We start from the raw sequence: 19,198 nt of genomic DNA on the forward strand, positions 1-19,198 counted from the left end.
AGATTGCTGGCCAACCACAAGCGTTACCTGGTAGGTAACCACCCATACAATCAGATTGTGACACAGACTTCGAATGCCGTGAATGTAATTACCCCGATCTACATGCTGTCAAATAAACGAACCACACACCGTGGCGCAACGTTAGGGGCATCGCCTCTGGCGCTGACGTCCGAGGTTCGATTCCCGAGAGGGAGTGCAGTGGAGTTTGTACGCGTGATGAGCCCAAAATGAGGGCGAAACACGTGTCGCGTACTCTTTGCATTTATTTGACAGTAAACTATTTCAACCATATATATATATATATATTTTCATGGCATTCGTAGTCTGAATCACAATCTGATTATATGGGTGGTTACCTACCAGGTAACGCTTGTGGTTGGTCAGCAAGTTGGCTAACATCCACCACGGTGCCCTCTTTCAGTTGCGAGAAGCAGATCACAGAATGGTTGAAAAAACATATATTATATACACACACACATATATATTTTGTTTAATACAATTGGCTAAGAAGAAAGGTCAGCATTATGTCACAACTCTGAAAATTCAGGTAACTTTGTTTTCCCTGAACTTTCTGAGTCGTATCTCTGGGTTTCAACGCCATTCACGTGGAATTTTCCCCGACTCAACAAACTCATGTTTACCATCTGTCCAACAGCACTAGAATCCGTACGAAAGTATACCCGATGAAGACAAAAAAAATGAAATGTTTTCACCCAAAATCGGAGTAAAAAAAAAAAAAAAAAGGCAGTACCATTTTCAAAAGCAGGTCGACAATACGACGGAATATACAAATGTTTTTAGCTCATTCAAATCACAAATGGCGAATGATCTGTTGCGCCGCGATCTAAGGTGACCTCCCAGCGATGGTGTCAGATGCCAGAACAATGGTGACAAGAGTCCTAGCAACAGAGCTGATGAAAATGAACAAACAAGAAGGTAGCGCAGTAGCGGTAAATGAAATAAACATTAAAAAACAAAAAGAAAATGGTGCTTAATTCTAGAAAAGTACCAATGACGTGTTACGTTAGAAATCAAATTCCAAATGTAGATTTGACTTGAGGAATTCATTTTTAAAGATAGCCAAATCACAACCATTATGTACCCCACAATACCGCAACTCATCTTATTTTATGGGTTTACTTTATTAATAATCAGAGGGGTTGTGATGAAGCAGAATACAAATCCATTCATTCATTCATTCACTTAACTCGCTTAGTCCATGGGCACTGGGGGGGCCAATGTAGGGCTACACCACCAAAAAAAGGGGAGGGTCTACTAACCACCATCAAAACACCCCCTTAAGTCCCCCACATGAGCACCCAAAGCACAAGACATTTTGGCGACACTCATTGTGAATGACACTAAACACAAGTTGCTACAGCATGATACATTTCCAAAATGACTGTAGCGCTTTGTCTTCCAGATCACAGATGATGACTTTGGGGGGTGGGGTGCTTTTAGGTCTTAAAAGTGAAGAAAAGCAAAAGCACAAACACACAAAGCCTTGGTGTTCCACGGAGCCTGACTCACAACGTTCAACAGCAGCTTGTCTATTCGTCTTGGCAGCTGTAAATGAGCTCCTCTGTTGTGGCGCTCGACCCCGCAGGGCACAGCCGCCACCACCACCACGCCCTGCTCTCCCATCAGTGAGTCAGCGTTCACATGGCTCTGTGCACCGCCGACAGCGAGCTCACCTGCTCCAGCAACGGCCGGCCAGAACCTACAGGCCTCCCTACGCGCAAGGCGTGGCACAGCCGTGGAGGAGGCACCAATCAGTCACGAGTCTGTGGGCGACCTGCAGTGACCCGAAGTCATGAAAATCGGAAGGTAACACCAAAGGCAGAGTCTGAGAGCCTGAATTAGTCACCATCCAGCAGAAGCCAAGATGGGACCAGTGAGCAGACAGCAAAGATCCAAAAAAGCGAGGCACGGACAGATTTAAGGGATAAGAGCACAGCGCAGCAAAAATTGAGAGACAAAGAACAGGCTGCCCACTTTCAATGAACTGACCAGCAGGCAAAAAGCTGTGTGGGCAGATTGGGCGTCAAACATTTAAAAAAAAAAAAAAAAAACTGAACATCGAGAATAATCTTAAATACAGTGACCCAAAAAAGGTCCTCTCCCCCTGCCTCCAATTCAGTTATCTGCTAAAACAGGAACCTCCACCTACAGTGGTTAACTGAAAGGAAAAATAAGGGACCCTTTAAAAGGTCCCACCTGCATCAACAACCCTCTGATACAAATAACCCTTGCAGAAGTCCAGCCTGCAATTGCAGTGAGCCTTTTTAATGGGGTCTGGTCTTCAATGACCCCACCATACAGAGGCTGGGCCTATGATGACCTCTCATACACAAGTACCCCCATCTAAACATATGGCCTTCTGAAGCAAGCACCCTTTCAGAGGGTTCACCAGAAGTGACCTTATGGTTCAACTTAATAAACCGTCTAAACAGTGCCTGGAGGCCCTCAAAGGGGTCGCGCCCTACGGTTCTAGGTAACTTAACTGCCCTATTAGTGACCCTATTATGCAAGCTATTCTTCCAAAGCTCTGGCCCACAGTGACAGGAAAAGAAACAACCCGCCAGAAGGGCTTCGGCCCACGGGGTTTCCAAGAAGCCCCGCAGACTGAAGCCCTCTGGATGGCTATTTCTTTCCTTGTCACAGAGCTTTGGAAGAATTGCTTGTATAACGGGGTCAACTAGGGTCACGAATAGGGCAGTTAAAAGTTACCTAGAACCACAGGGCGAGACCCCTTTCGAGGGCCTCCAGGCACTGCACTACAGAGCGTTGCCGCACCTACCACACAACGGAACACCTCAGGTTCCCAGCTGGCAACCCCTCCCAGGCAGACACGCAGTCCAGTCCCACCCTGCGGAAATGACCATCTATCTGCCACAGCCAGATGTTACGCGGGTGTCCCCTTAGCCTGGTCCAGCCACTTGGGTCCCCAACAATGAGTTGGATCACCCTCTGGGAATCGCACCACATGGCCGTAGTGGCATAACAGACACTTCCTCACAATGCAGGTCATGTGCCTCATTTGGGCCTATATGAGCAACAAAAAGTCAAACCAGTGGCACCCAAGGATTCTCTGAAGAGACACACGTGAAGGAGTCCAGTCTTCATCTCAGGTCACTGGATAGCGTCCATGTCTCACAGACAGGGAGCACCAGGACTCTAAAGACTTCGACCTTTGTCCTTTTGCAGAGATATCAGGAGCGCCACACACCCCTTTACAGTGACCGCACGACTCCCCATGCTCTCCCAATCCGTCTACTGTCTTCATAGGAAGAGTCACCAGAGACATGAATGGTAAGTAAAACTCTCAACGAGGTCAACACTCTCTCAGCAGACAGACACACTGCTGATGTCTGTGATCAAGAGGCCTGGATCTCTAACAGCAACTTTCATTAAATGATTTACTAACATCAATGACACTCATGTGCACAGTGCTTCTCCAAGCATGTGCCCCAAATCTCGGACTGACCTCTGACCACCACCTCCCAATCATTTTCTAGCCTCAGTCCCCCTCAGTCTCGACCCTTGCCCAGCCACCAGCTGCCTGCTCCCTTACTCTGTGTTGGCCTTGCACTTTCTCCTGCCAGCTGCAGCCTCATTCTTAACATTAGAACAATCCGGATGAGAACAGGCCATGCGGCCTACTAAAGCTCACCAGTCCTATCCACTTAATTCTTAAAAACATCAAATCGAGTTTTCAAAGTCCCTAAAGTCTTACTGTCCACCACGCTAACCATCTCCTCTTGGTCTCGGATTGACCCTTCCCAATCACCTTGTAGCACAAGACCTCCCAATTCTGGCTTTTCCCTGGCCTCCTAGTGCCCACTCTCCTCACCCACTTGTTCCCAACTGACTGCACCTTAACCCTTGCCAGCTTCTAACACTATATTGGCCTCTGACCATCTGCTTCCACCTCCATCCTGATTTCTGACAACCTCTCCTCAACCCCTACCTGGCCACCACCTGTGCCCGCTTCCCCACAACTACCTGTTCACCAAGGCCAGCGTCCATCTACCTAATACTTCTGGACTTCCATTAGCCTCCTACAATCTTTTCTGACCCTCAGCCCAATTTCTTGTCATGCTGCTTCTTAACTAACTTCCCAATGGCCTTCTAGCCACACATGCCCCCCACTGATTTTGACCTCTGTCTGGTTTGTAAACACACACTCACCTACCTGTCCTGTTTCCTACTGCTTGCTCTTGACCTCCACCTGGTCCTCTGATAATCTGCCCCCACCTCTAATCTGATTTCTGGCCACACCCACTCAACTGAGCCTTTAAGTGACCCTTCTCAATCACATTTTAGCTTCAGACCCCCGGATTTCGGCCATTGCCTGGCCATCCCTACTGAGCCTTGAAGGATTGCTCCTGATTCTGTGTTGGCCGTTTCCTAACCACCTTCTTTCAACTCCTACCTGGCCACTTCATGACCCCCTCCCTAACTACCTTGTAGCCCAACAACCCCCTGGTTTTGACCCTTACTTACCGCCCATAACCCTCATCGTCTCTTCCTTCTGTTTTGGCTCCTGACTACATGACCTCTTGATGACTCATCCTTATCAACATCTAGCCTCAGATGCCCCTGATTTTGGCAACTGCCTGGTCACCAAGTGTCTACTGTGGTGAGTGCAGCAACGAACGATCGGTGCATGCTACCAAAAGTGCAAGCTCTCGATCCCTAACTGTTGCCTGCTGACTGCTCCTAAGTCCCAATGTGCTGGCTGCTGACCATCTACTCCCAGTTCCAGCTGGTCCTGGACCATCTCCTCTCAAATAATTACCTGGCCACTTCCAGACCCCTTTCCTATCACATCTAGCCCCAGAACATCCCTTTTTTGGCCTCTATGTGACTGCTCTCCATCCTGACCTGTTCCTGATTGACCGTCACCTAACTGTTATCTTCTCCTGCAATCATGTTGGCATTTGACAATTTGCTCCCAGATCCAGCCTGGTTTCTAAGTACCTTACCCCCCGCAGATCCTTCCCAATTACCTTCTAGCCACCGCCCCCCCTGATTCCGACCCTTGCCTGGACTCTGTGCCCTGCCTGATTGCGACCACCTGCTACCAGTTTCTGTCCACTAACAACCCCTGTCTGCCCTCCATCCACTCCCCGTTCCACTCTGTGTCTTCAATGATTTGCAGGTCCATAAGACTGAATGCCAAGATACCATCCGTCTGGCAATCATCGTGCCATCTGCCATAGCCCCTCAGATGAGCAAACCTCACACAGATATTAACACCAAAAGTCCCACTGGTAACCCTGACCATGAGCGCTAACTGCCACTATACAAAGTTCTTGCCAAAGATCAAATCAACCAGAATGATCCAATCAAACAATCTCCCAGCATTCTCTGCCCTAACAAGTTCCACCATCAAAGAGCTTCCAGCAACATCTAACTCACATCACACATCTCCACCAACATTAAACCCGCCAGAGGCTGACAGAGGTGTCTATCAGCATGTCAATGCCACTTCCAGACGCTACTCAACCGTGGTAGCCCTCAGTGACAGTCTCACCCTGCCTGCGGTCTGAGATTTACACATACATCACACCCACCAGCGATGCCATGAAAATCTCCTTCAGAAATGGCAGCCCACGGGGCCCTGTGAGACGGCAGAGCACTGATCCCACCAGAGGGGCACGGCTTCAGACAGACTCACCCGGCTGCTGCATTCTTTGCCAGTTCAAATTTTCGAGGATCCTCTGGAGGAATTTCCACTTTTGCTTTTCATCCCCGCTTCCTTTGTTCCAAATCAGGAACTAGGCAGCCTAGAAAGTCGGAGCCGGGCCTTGCTGGCCTCGCAGGGCAGGAAATCAAACATCACCAGCCAAGTGCTGCTCCAGACGTTAACGTGTGATGGGCCCTCACTTTATAAATAAAAGGCTCACACCAAGCGTCCAGCGAGAATGAACAGCACGTTATCAGCCTCGGCCAGAGTCACCATGGGCTGACTTCACTTCCGTTTGCTGCGCGAAACCGGGAAGGAGGACCAGCACTGCTTCATCACATCCCGTACGTGCAACTTCCTCCTTGAGAGCCTCGGAGAAACAGCGTCACATGCAAATGAGGCAACCTGAAAAAACACTGATAGTGCCTTCAAGGATGAGCGGTGGGGGTGTAGGAAGAAGGCCAAGACCACCGCTAAGCCAGAGGGACGAAGGGGACTCCAATCAGCATTACTGATGGTGCCCAGCCTGTGGCTTGTTAGGCCTGGGTCAACGGCCAAAATGGTGGCATAAAGGGCCCAGGTCAGAAAACAAGGGGCTAATGGAAGGTGCAGAATCAGAGGGTAGGGAACATTCGGGGGTATCGGTGGGGCAAGGGTGGGGTATTGAAACTGGCAGCAGGCTGAATAGGTAAAAACATGCTTCGACGTGCTGGAGACTTTATGAAACAATCCTGCTTTGAAGAGATTGAGACTTCAAGGAGGACTGCCACATTTCCACCTACATCCACCTACCCCCCCCCCCCCCATAAACCATCCCTACTGCTTTGATGAGACCGAGGCTTTACAGGGGACATCCCTCTTATTGCTTCAAAGCAACAGAGACATCACCAGGGGATTGACACCACCCCACCCCACCCCCCCCCCCCATTTCTTCGACAAGAAATTTCATGGGGGACCCTCACCCTTATTGATTTGAGGCAACGGACACTTCAAGGGGGACTCCCCCCACCCCTTTACTGCTTTGATTAGATTGACTCTTCATGAGGAACCTTCCCCCTTTATTGCTCACCGACGGTTGACACCACCCAACTCCACCCCATTGCTTCAACAAGACTGAGACTTGACGTGGTACACTCCCCCTTACTAATGTGACGTGATCGAGATTTCAAGGGGGACCACCCCCCCTATGACTTTGACGTGATCAAGACTTCACAGGGGCCACTCCCACTTATTAATTTGATGTAATCAAGACTTCAAGGGGGATCATCCTCCTATGTTGCTTTAACGTGATTGAGACTTGACGGGGGACCCTCAACACACCCTTTATGTCATCAAAAGACTGGAGTAACATATGGGGGGGGTGTTAATGGAAGGTTGTAATTATCCATTATTTGTTTCAGAATTGTTTTGGTACCGATACCAAGGTCCAAATATTTTAGTACCGATTCAACACTGGTATGGACTGAGCAGAACTCCAATCTGGAAGCATAGACAGATAGAGCCAAAGTCCCAGCAGGTATTGTGTAAGGACCAACAGCCCCTGAAGATGGTGGTGACGTGACCAAGTCACTTTGCAATGGGCAGCATAAATAGCCAAGATTGAAGGACCTGCAGATGGTTTGAAGAGTGACACCAAAATGGCAGTATGAGGGCCTCATGGCAAAAACCAACGTGGCAACACGAAGGCTCCATTGTGAGGGTATAAAGACGACTTTAGGGTTTCAGTGGAAAAAGTACTGAGAGCAGGGAAAAAGGTGCAGCAAGGCAACTAGTGGGAGAGGGGCTTCCAAAAAGACTGTGTGTGGCATCACATTACAAGTATTATATGAAGGTGCATGGACTGAGTGAAATTCACAGCTGGTACCATAGGCAGATAGAGTCAAAGTCCCAGCAGGCATTGCGTGGGGACCAGACCAATGGCCCTACAAGATGGTGGTGATCTGATCAAGATAGCTTTGCACATGCCAGTACATACAGTATACGCCAAAGACCCTGAGTGCCAGTGAGCGAGATGAAGATGCCAAAGAGTTTAATGGCAGAATGCCAACCTCAGGGTAGAAACGAGACTGCAATAAGAGTGGACATAATCAGGTGCACATTGTGAGGGCATAGGGAGGATTTGGTGATCATACTTAGGAAAAGTACTGGGAGTTAGGAAAGTGGGCATGAGCAGCCAACAACATGAAGGGGTATGGACTGAGTGAGATTCACACCTAGCAGCATAGGCAGATAGAGCCAAACCCCCAGCATGCACTGTGCAGGGACCAGACCAATGGTCCCGCAAGATAATGGTGATGTGACCAGGCCAGCCTTGTACCTGGCAACACAAACAGTCCAGATTGAAGGTCCTGCAGATGTCAGTGAGGGAGATGAAGATGCCAAAGAGGTAAGTGGCAGCACGCACACCTGAGGAAGGAAACCAAGGTGGCCACGTAAAGGGTTCTGGAATGAAGACACCATAGTGAGGGTGTAGGAAGGAGTGAGGGATCTCAGTGAGAAACATTTCGGGAGCAGCATCTGGAAGAGGGGCTTCCAAAATTAATGTGCGTGTGGTGTCACGTTATTAGAATGTGAGCAGCTGAGAGCATCAAGGTAAGTGGCCTGGGCCAGGCTCCCACCTGGTAGAATAAATGGATAGAGCCAAAGTCCTACAAGGACCACAAGATGGTGGTGATGTGAACAAGTCAGCCTCTCACTCCGCAGCACAAAGGGTGAAGGCCAAAGGCCCTGCAGGTGGCTTCAGGAGTGCCTATGAGCAAGGTGAAGATGCCTAAGGGAAAAGTGACAGCATTGGAAAGCTCAGGTGGTAATGTGAATAGCACAATTGAGGGGCCCATTGTGGAGGAGGATCAAGGTGAGAAAATGTACCGGGACCATGATGAGCCTACACTAGTGGTGTCATGAGCGCAATGCAAATGTCGAACAGCCCAGACAATGACTGTGATGGGCACAAGCAGCCAACAGCATGGACCAGGCTTCCATCTCGCAGCATCTACCGTTAGGGCAAAAGTCCCAGCAGCCATTGTGAAAGGACCAGGCTAACAGCACCACAAGATGGTGATGAAGTGATCGAGAGGGAGAGAGACTGTGACAAGATGTACAGGGGCAAAACAATCTGGAACACTACAGAGACCATGAAGAGCAGCTACTGCACCCTGGCACCAAAGCAGGGGTCCGATTTCTAAAGCATGCATACACACAAACAGAGATCTGAAATGTAAGTATGCAACTTTCCACACAAATGTCAAAATGTATTTATAAAATAAAACTTGAACGCGAGTTCAACACAAACTCTGACCCATCCTTATGCAACATTTTGTAGAAACTGGGAAATGGCGACACCCTTGGTCAAGTAGGGAAATGCAGCCAAAAACAACAAAATGACAACTCACACATATAATAATTCTTATCGCCGAGCCGTATATTATAACGTGCACTGACAGACTGTATTTTTAGTTCCATTTTGAGGGGGCCAATGCTGCGTATTTTCACATTTATCAGTTTTTTATCAGTTTGTATCAGCTACCTGTTGTCACTTCTCAGTGAGCTGGCTGACAGGTCAGGAATACCTCAGTCAGGCTTCACTCTGTCGTGCCCACTGCGCTTGGAAGCCATTAACTGATCGATGATGAGCTAAATCCAGGTTTTCATAAGGTGTGGGCACACGTGCATGGTACAGGGACCACGAGGAGCTTGTACCGCAGTGCCCGCTTCTCCCAATGTAATCGGAGCGATTTAATGAACTAATATTGCAATAAGGAGAGCTGAAAAGAATGAAGCTGCTTTTCTTAACCATAAGCACTTAACGCTCCATTAATACACACATCATCTGTGATGCCGAGATGTGGCTGACAAACACTGAAGCTCAATGGCCTGGGTCAACTCGTGACTCATTTATTGTTGACAGACATGATGGTGCTGTAGGTGATGGCTGGCTTGTTGGTAAGGTAAACGTCTGTTTCAAATGGCCTGTACTGTTCATTACAACAACATGATTGTTGTTTCATGTGCCAGGTGAAAGTGGGTACCCGTTCAGATTATGGTGCCTTACGCCACTTCAGTGCTGTGCGGAGAGCACCATAGAAACCCTCTAAACGCAGTGTCGTGATGCGTCAGGTGGGAGGCTGCTCTGTCACCCGTGAAGGTCTGCAGCATCGTGATACGAGATTGACCAGTGTGCTCCATGGTGGCAACGAGCAGGGGTCAAAGCACACTCACGTACAGTACGTACATTTACAAGATGATTGTGATTTATAAAGGTAAATTGCTTATGCCATGTGTGTACCCCATGATTTTTTCATTTTAAAACAAATTATCCTATTTTTTGGCTTTCAAGCTAAAATCCACGCAGCATTTTATAAACGAGACCTCCGGTCATAATTAAAGATACCAAGGATAGCCAGTTGAGATACAAGTTGACTCAGTTGCCCTAAATGCGGAGACGCTGCACATTTCTTGTGGACAGACAGACATGGTGACAACAGCCACTGTGGTAAGCAGCATGCAGCACTGCCAGAGGTTGTCCCCTTAATGAGGTTTCACTTCTGCTCTCAAATTACTTTTAGCTCACAAATCGCGTGAAACTTCCCACTGGCAATGGCTGAATCAGCAGGCTTAACGTCAATAAACCAGGGCTGCGGCCAACCCAAAGACAAGCCCAGCTTCACGTTGGCCTTTCTCCAAGCCTAGTGTGGTAAGGCAGGCAGGCAAGACAAGACGCTTTACCAACAACAAGATCACACATTGCAGCACAAGCTGCCGTATGACTTGGGTCATTGCAAAATTTAGCAGCCCGTCATCAAATATGACACCAGTGGGGTAACAATAATAAAAAAAATTTAAAAAAACACTAAACGCCATGTCACATTATGCGACTTTTCCAGTGATTTTCATTCAGAAAACCTTAGCAACAGGTAGATGGCTTTGCACTACCCCAAAAGTTGTCAAGTCTGACATACCCAGGCAACTCACCTGAACAGAATGAGACAGGATTGTGTCTTTAGTTGTAAGGTCGGGCTCTGCAGGCATGAGAGCAGCAACCAATGAATGCTCATCCAGAACTACAACGCGTATGACGCCACGACGAGGAATAAGGAACGTAAGTGTTATTATGGACCTCTAAGAACAGAAAAAATGCTCGTCTGTTAGTGATGGGAGATTCAATTCACTTTACTGATTCGATTCTTTTGAGTTTCAAGTTAAAGTGAACCGATTCCTTTGATCCATTCAGAGTCTGACATACATGGGAAGTCTTGGTGGAGGCAACCTCTGACTGTATCACAAATGTATTATTTTAATAACCAGTAACGGCGCACTGCACAAATCCACTTGACTTGAGCATTCCTAGTTGTCATCCTCTTTTTCTGTACGTTTAACCATTCTTTTGCTCAGAGGTTGATGCGCTTGCTGCTTCCTGAGCAGCTCTTCTTTTCTCCACCCTAGCGGCGCACTTCTTTTCTTCTTCCATCGGCATCTTTTTGCGATAAAACTGATTAAGTCAGTGTTTGTGTTGCAATTACATTTTTCTTAATTTTTCACTTAAGCTGGCACTTAAGTCTTCAATCTGCCTCAAGAATGATTTAAGATATTTAGAAGTAGAGGAAGTGATGGCGAAGGTGGGAGGGAATGAGAACGGCGCCCGTACACATGTGCCGCACGGCTGCTGCCGAGAGCTGATTCTACAATAAACTAAAATAAAAATAAAAAGAGGGCGGCACGGTGGCGCAGTGGTAGCGCTGCTGCCTCGCAGTTAGGAGACCTGGGTTTGCTTCCCGGGTCCACCCCGCGTGGACTCTGTTTTTCTTCTCGGTACTCAAATATTGCACTTGGTGCCATGGCCCACCTGCCAAGTTGTTTTGCCTGCCTAAGGAAAAGTCATCCCAGATGGAGGATCGCAGGAATCGTGAGAAAGAGGGGTCCTTTCATCGGATTGGCTGGCCCAGCACTGTCTCAGCTGTGGAATGGCCAAATGGGGGAGGCAGCTTGAAGGATGAGGTCTCCAGGACTCTATACAAATACAAATCTTATTATGGGATATATCATCTACTGTTAAATTCTACTCTGTACTTCTAAAATTTATATTTTTTTTTTTTTTTTTTTTTTTTATTTCTTACTATATTGAGAAATTGTTATGTGTACTGTACTGTATTGTATTGTATTGTATTGTATTGACCCCCTTCTTTTGACACCCACTGCACGCCCAATCTACCTGGAAAGGGGTCTCTCTTTGAACTGCCTTTCCCAAGGTTTCTTCCATTTTTCCCTACTAGGTTTTTTTTTGGGAGTTTTTCCTTGTCTAGAGAGTCAAGGCTGGGGGGCTGTCAAGAGGCAGGGCCTGTTAAAGCCCATTGCGGCACTTCCTGTGTGATTTTGGGCTATACAAAAATAAACTGTATTGTATTGTATTGTATTGCATTGTGGAGTTTGCATGTTCTCCCCGTGTCTGCGTGGGTTTCCTCCCACAGTCCAAAGACATGCAGGTTAGGTGGATTGGTGATTCTAAATTGGCCCAAGTGTGTGCTTGGTGTGTGGGTGTGTTTGTGTGTTTCCTGTGGTGGGTTGGCACCCTGCCCGGGATTGGTTCCCTGCCTTGTGCCCAGTGTTGGCTGGGATTGGCTCCAGCAGACCCCCGTGACCCTGTGTTCGGATTCAGCGGGTTGGAAAATGGATAGATAGATGGATGAAAAATAAAAAGAGGAATAACATTGGAGGTCAATTATTACCCCGAAAGTGGATAGTAGAGTCACGTAGTGTATGTGCACCAAATTTCAGGTCAATAGTTGAAACGATTTGTGAGCTACTGGTGACTTAAAATCCTGGACAAACAAACGGACAGCCACAGTAGCGTATTACATAGAAAGATTTGCATATATATGTATGTGCTTGTGTATATAAATATCACTTATTCATTTATATATTTAATATCATAATTCATATATCATCGTCCTGTTTCCGTACACAAAGCATGATAACATTTACAATGCATAATTAAAATATGACGATTCATTACACAGTCACAAGTGAATGAGAATGGTGCAACTCGTAATGATTTGTTCGCAACTCACATGAACAAGAATTGTTAGACTGGTGCTTGGCTAGTGAAGGAGTTGAGACTCAATTCAGGTGGTTCTTGTGCATGAGCTTTAAACATCTGTCAGCGTCCGTGAAATGAAAGGCGCTGACGACATCACCCAGGACACTCATGAGCTTTAGCACACTCACTAAGCTCCACTGAATTGATTCATACGATTCATTAAAAAGAACAAAATCATTCATGGACCCGATTCATTAAAAAGAACAAAATCATTCATGGACCGCCCATCGCTATCATCTGGCTGGCGTTCCATGTTTTACGTACCACAGTGGTGTCAAACTCCGGTCCTGGAGGGCCCCAGTGGCTGCAGGTTTTCATTCCAACCCTTTTCTTTATCAGTGACCTGTTTTTGCTGCTAATTCACTTCCTTTGAATTCATTTTAATTGATTTGCTCTTGAAGACTCAGACCCCTCAATTGTTTCTTTTTGCTTAATTAGCAGCCAAGCAATAATGAGATACAAACTGACCCAAAACATGAGCAGCAAACTGTGTCCTTCATACAATATCTGAAAATAAAGAAAAGTGAAGGTCTCCGGAATGCTGATCTGCTCAGGTCCACAAAACACTTGACCAGAGCTCTTAGAAAAGAGAAAACCAACAATTTCAGAAATGTCTGATATTGTACAATGAGGGCAGCAACAAGCCACAGAATTAAAGAACGAGTTTAATTAACAACAAGAATCAGAGCCTAATTAAGCAACTGGTTGAAGTTGAAGGCCCTGACTTAGTTGCTCTTCTGTCAGCTCACTCACTTCACATTTCAGTTCTGTTTTGGTGCCATTTATGGAAAGAAATTAAGCAATTCAGAGGAACGATCAAGGGAACAAATCTCAACAATAAGTCAATTAAAATAAAAGGAAAAGGAGTTAATTAGCAGCAAAAACAGGTCACTAATTAAGAAAAAGGTTACAATGAAAACCTGCAGCCAGTGCGGCCCTCCAGGATTGGAGTTTGAGACCACTGATGTACCACAACAGAATTGGAGGGGAACAAGAAATAAGTTAAAAAAGGGCAGAGATTACGACTGAACTCACCAGACCTGTTAACCACTTGTGCAGCTCAGGCTCCATCAGGCAGCATGTCAGATTGGCAGTCAGAAAAATCGACAACTGCGTTGGAAAGTCATAATGAAGTTGCTAAATTTGACATAAGAAACACAAGAAATTTGACAAACGAGAGGAGACCATTCAGTCCGTCTGTTTAGCGAATAGCTCACTCAGATTCATCTAAAAGGTTGTCGAGGTTTCTGCTTCAACTCCATGATTCAGTAGCTTATTCCAGAGTCCCACAAGTCTTTGCATAAAGAAGCCTTTCCTGGCTTCAGTCTAAAATGCACTTCCCCTTGATTTCCAATGATGTCCTCAAGTACCCTAAAGCTGAAAGAATGTTGCCAGATCAACTTTACCCAAAAACTGAAGTGCAGGCCTCTATACTGCCTAAAGCTCAGGTCCTGGCCGCATTTGGTCAAAGTCTGCTCACCACCTAGCAATTCTCAGACACCAGAGGGTGACATGTCCAGTGATTATCAATCGTGTACATTGATGCAGTCCGGTGACGAGATCAGCAACTGCCATCGGCAAGTCTGACAGAGCCAACGATTAGAAGTCGTTCAAAGTGAACCTGGCGTAAGCAATGGAACTACATAACGTAAGAGAATGCAGTCAGGGGAGTCATGTGGGGCTTCAATGCTCCCAAATTGACTTTCAAGTTGGGAACGTGTTAGGGCCTCAGTCTCGACAAGCACAGCTTGGGGTCTCCGTGTTATGAACAGTGTTTTTTTATAACAACTATAGATTTTTTTATTTTTTTGGGGGGTCAGGGAATCCATTTCTTGCATTACTTTTTAGCTAGGGTTCAACTTTAATACCATTACAAATATATTCTGCATCTTCCCTGGGCACCACTATTTTAAGGGGTAGTTATCACAACATCTCTAGGCAAGATCTCCCGAAAGTGGGGGTCTCCAACATCATCATCATCGTTACATGGTAAAAGGTCAGTGGGAGTACTTCCTGCTCATCTTGTTAATATCGTTTCTTTTCAAGTGGAGTTTCTGGCTACAGTGGTACTTCGGTATACGTCCACTTTGGAATAAGTCCAACTTGGTATACGTCCTGTTTGTACGCAAAAAATTTTGCTTGGTATACGACCTTTGTTTGGAATATGACTCGTGTGCTAGAACACCGCGTGCTACACTTAATAATAATAATAATAATAATTCATTACATTTATATAGCGCTTTTCTCAGTACTCAAAGCGCTATCCACACAGGGAGGAACTGGGAAGCGAACCCACAATCTTCCACAGTCTCCTTACTGCAAAGCAGCAGCACTACCACTGCGCCACCTGTGAGGACTTGTTCACTTCTCTCGAGACAAAGCCACGACAGCCCACGAGTGTCAGTACGCCAGTTGCTAGCATTCACTGAACAACCTGCGCTATAACTCTCTGAATTTTCACGTAAATTTGAATTGATTGTTGAAAAGTATGAAGGTGGCATGCGTATCCGGGATTTGGCTGCTGCATACCATATGGCGAGAATGACGGTATCTACGATTGTGAAAAACAAAGATGTTATTAAAACGTAAAGTGAGGTTAAACTTTCATTTATTTCATCTAATTGCTTTTGTATTTATGTATTTTAGTATTAAGCAGTGTTTAAATTATTTTATACAACCCCATCAATGTATAATATGCCAATAACAATAGGATTTTTTTTCATGGGAACGGATTAATCGTTTTCCCTTTATTTCTTATGGGAAAAATTTGTTTGGTATACGTCCTGTTTGGTATAAGTCAAAGGATCTGGAACGGATTAAGGACGTATACCGAAGTACCACTGTATTTCTAAATTAGATATAGGGCTTTCTAACCTCTTTAGCATTATTTTCACCCCTGAAAATAACCGAGCCAAAAACGCAGTGGTTTTTCTGAAAAAAAAATATACTATGTAGCAGAAACATGTACATACCAGAATGTCAGCATTACTACAGCAATAAATGTTTATCTGGAGCCCACTGCCACATCCTTTGGGGGATTTGGTTTTCTCTTTGTACCCACTTCCATCTGGAATAATGATCTGTAGCACCCACACCACTTCTGCCACAGCTCCTACACCTTGGTGGTCCAGACTCTGAACTCTGTGCAGCCCCCCTGCCCTCAGATCAATGCATTTGTAACGATTGTTACTACTGTTGTTTATATTATTAGATGTTGTTATTAATTAGTAATCTATTTCAAATTATTACTGTCTACTCACTTATTTATAGTACAGTATAGAGTAGTTCTTGACCTGTCTTGCACTCTGTTTATGTGTATGTTGCAATGCGGTTCTGTTATTTTATTTCACTGTATGCTGCAATATGCTTTATGGATGGCATGACAATACAGTCACTTGACTTGACAGTCACCAACGCACTGCTCGTTGTTGCAGTTGGGACAGTAGACGCGTGTCTCTTTATGCACTTTTCTTCTTTATTGTGGTAGAAAGTCAATGTCTGATCTGCACGATTGATGCCACCCCTTGTGTTATTGTGGGCTACCACAGCGCAAGGCTTAGCGAGTTATGCACTTCCTTGAACACGATCTTTGACAGTCACAGCACTGTGAACAGTGCTAATGGAGATGATGTCTACACTGTCCTTCCTCTTAATCACAATCAATTAACTTTTTTGCCACATATACAAGAAGCATCACGTCACCGTAGTTGTTTGGTGGAAGTCATTGAATATAACGAGCAGCAGTTTCATGGCAGAAGTGACATTACCTCACGTTTGTGGCGGAGTGGTGGCTCTGAGGCTAGGGATCTGCACTGGCAATCAGAAGGTTGCCGGTTCGAATTCCGTAAATGCCAATAGGGACTCTGCTCTCTTGGGCCCTTGAGCAAGGCCCTTAACCTCCAATTGCTGAGCGCTTCCAGTAGTGAGAAAAGCACTATATAAATGCAAAGAATTATTATTTATACTATGGGCTAATTGCATACGCCCCTAACCATGCATACTACAACCTAACCTTAACACTAACCTCTAACCTGAAGTTACCCTAATCTAACTTCCACCAAGAGAATGTGGTGACGCAAGGCTCTGCAGTTGGATATTATTGACATACACTGCACCCCGCTGCAGCTTTGCACAACTGAAGTCACTGGACGTCTCATGGCGGTTCAGTCATACAGTGCCATATGCATCAGTTTTGTGACAGAATAATCTGGATGTAACAATAGTCAAGTATTATGGTTTGCAGTACACACTGAAATATATAAGCATTGTTTTAAAAATGTCATGAAGTGAACTACTGAAATGGTTAAGTGAATAAAAGACAAGAATGTACTAGAAGAAAGGTTGATGTAATACACAAAATGTACTAAGAGATGATAAAGGGATCAGCAGATGTCCTGTAAACTTCAAGACTGGGCAGTTGTCACATACATGGAGATTTCAAGGGTAATCGCTGAACCTAAGAGATATGAGGAAAAACAAGAGTGTAGTGAAGCAGACTTCTATTTAGCTAAGTTACAGGGGGTTCTCGGGTTACAACATCTCGAGATACAACGTCTCGAGTTTACAATGCTCAATGCGAGTGTTTTGGCTTACGCCATTAGCGACGTACTTACAGACTATGTGGGCAAACTAGTTTGGTTACACGTAGTGGAAGAACACGAAGTAACGCGGCGTATGAGTGAGGGATTTGGCAAACTAGTTTGGTTGCGCGAGGAGGAAATGTTCTGTTTGTGTTGCTTTGTTTGGCGACTTTTTGGCCCTTATGGCTCTTCAGATGGTAGAGCTTCAAAGAAGAGGAAACCTGTCACGATGGAAGTGAAATTAGACATTGTAAAGAGATCAAAAGGAATAAATGTAAGGATTTTTTTTTTTTTTTTTTTTTTTTTAAAACACAAATTTCTTGCCATTTTTTCTGTTACTACGGTGCAGTGTACAGTACAGTATATTTAGGTCCGTTTCCTTTTTCTGTGGCTTCGTTGTGTTTTAATGTTCTAGATTATGATTTTGCAAATGTGTTAGGATAGGTAAGTGACTTAGGCTAGGGTGTGTTTCGACTTACACCAAAATTTGGGTTACATCACTGTTGTAGGAACGGAACTGTGTCGTAATCCGAGGACCCCCTGTATTGGGGTATAAGCCAATGAACCAATCGGAGTGTCAGGATTAATTCAGGTGTTTATAAAGTGGGCCTCTGCCCATATTTCTTTGATCATTCTGTAACAGACTGCTGTGATGGGTGCTCCCTCTTCAACATTTGCTGGGGAGTAAATAAAGGACGCAAGGGACAAGCTTCCTCCTGCCTGGTTTCTGTCTCAAAGAGGGTTTTATCAAACTTGTCCAATTAGAAAATTTTTTCAATTAATTAATCTGTTGATTCTTCCACCGTTTCACTATCCAAGTCAATGACCCATTCACAATGTCATCACTATAAAATAAATCAATTAAAATTATCTAAATTTTGTTTTTTTCTCTTTGGTATCATTGCCACAATTTATTTCCCAGGTTGGATTTTGGGGTGGTGGTGTTTTAATAGAAGCCATGACCCTCACCTCATTAGCTCAAGAATTAAAAGGTAGGCTGGAGCAACCATGTTTAGCCGGAGTTTGACAGAAAAACCTTGAAACATATACTAATGACTTTCTTTCTATTTATTTCCTCATCTTTGACTTATTTTCAACTATCCATTATCTTTTTGAGTTACCTTAAGTTTTTTTTTTTTTTTAATTTTCTTTCACTACAAAGGTGTCTGAATTACTGTAGACGAGTAGACACTGACCAAATGCACCCTGGATCTGAGCTTTAGTCAGCACAGCAGCCTGCACTTCAGTTTTCATGGTCAGGCCAGGAGGAGAGCTGATGTCAGCCGGCTGCAGGGTAAGGGAAATAGTGGTCTGCAGTCTGCTCCTAGGATTACTTTGACACAAATGCCAGAATCATGCCAGACCCCATAAAGCCCTTACATTTCACCTCCCAACACGATCAAACAGCCTGGCATTGAAAGCATAGACGAGATTAAAACAACCCGACACTAAGGGACCCGGCGGAAAAGTCCCTGGATGAGGCTTCAGAGCTGCCTCACCGAACGCTCACACGCCAGCCTGTCTCTAGAAATAGCAGCTCTCCTTTTTATTAATTAGCCTCGCTGCATCTATTTTAAGAGGAAAGTGCCGATAATGAGTGACGTGGGCTTTGAAATGAGGCCGAGCTCAGACAGCACCCTATACACAAACTCCATCAAACAACATTTATGGACTGGAATTATACCGGGATCACTTTATAGAGCAACTTTTACAATCTTTACTGTCATAAGTATTAACTCAAAGGATGAGGATAGTCACAATTTGTTATCTTTTAATTGTGATAAGTATTCTTTCATGTGGGAGATTTCCCAAAAACCTGACATGACAAACCAC

General features: G+C 45.2%; 1 protein-coding gene across 4 annotated transcripts in view; it reads right to left on the bottom strand.

Moving 5' to 3' along the window:
* The window catches only part of dip2bb (disco-interacting protein 2 homolog Bb), a 265,832-nt gene that overhangs the window by 172,359 nt on the left and 74,275 nt on the right, over positions 1–19,198 (bottom strand). The window contains exon 1 of one of the 4 annotated variants that reach the window (XM_051925022.1): positions 5,684–5,972. The exons of the other annotated variants lie outside the window; for them this stretch is intronic. Within the exon in view, the coding sequence (XP_051780982.1) occupies positions 5,684–5,696 (13 nt within the window). The 5' untranslated portion in view covers positions 5,697–5,972. Of the gene's footprint in view, positions 1–5,683; positions 5,973–19,198 lie in introns of those variants that run through there. 4 annotated transcript variants of the gene reach the window in all.

This window comes from Erpetoichthys calabaricus, chromosome 3, assembly GCF_900747795.2.
Source record: "Erpetoichthys calabaricus chromosome 3, fErpCal1.3, whole genome shotgun sequence".
NCBI classification, from domain to species: Eukaryota; Metazoa; Chordata; class Cladistia; order Polypteriformes; family Polypteridae; genus Erpetoichthys; species Erpetoichthys calabaricus.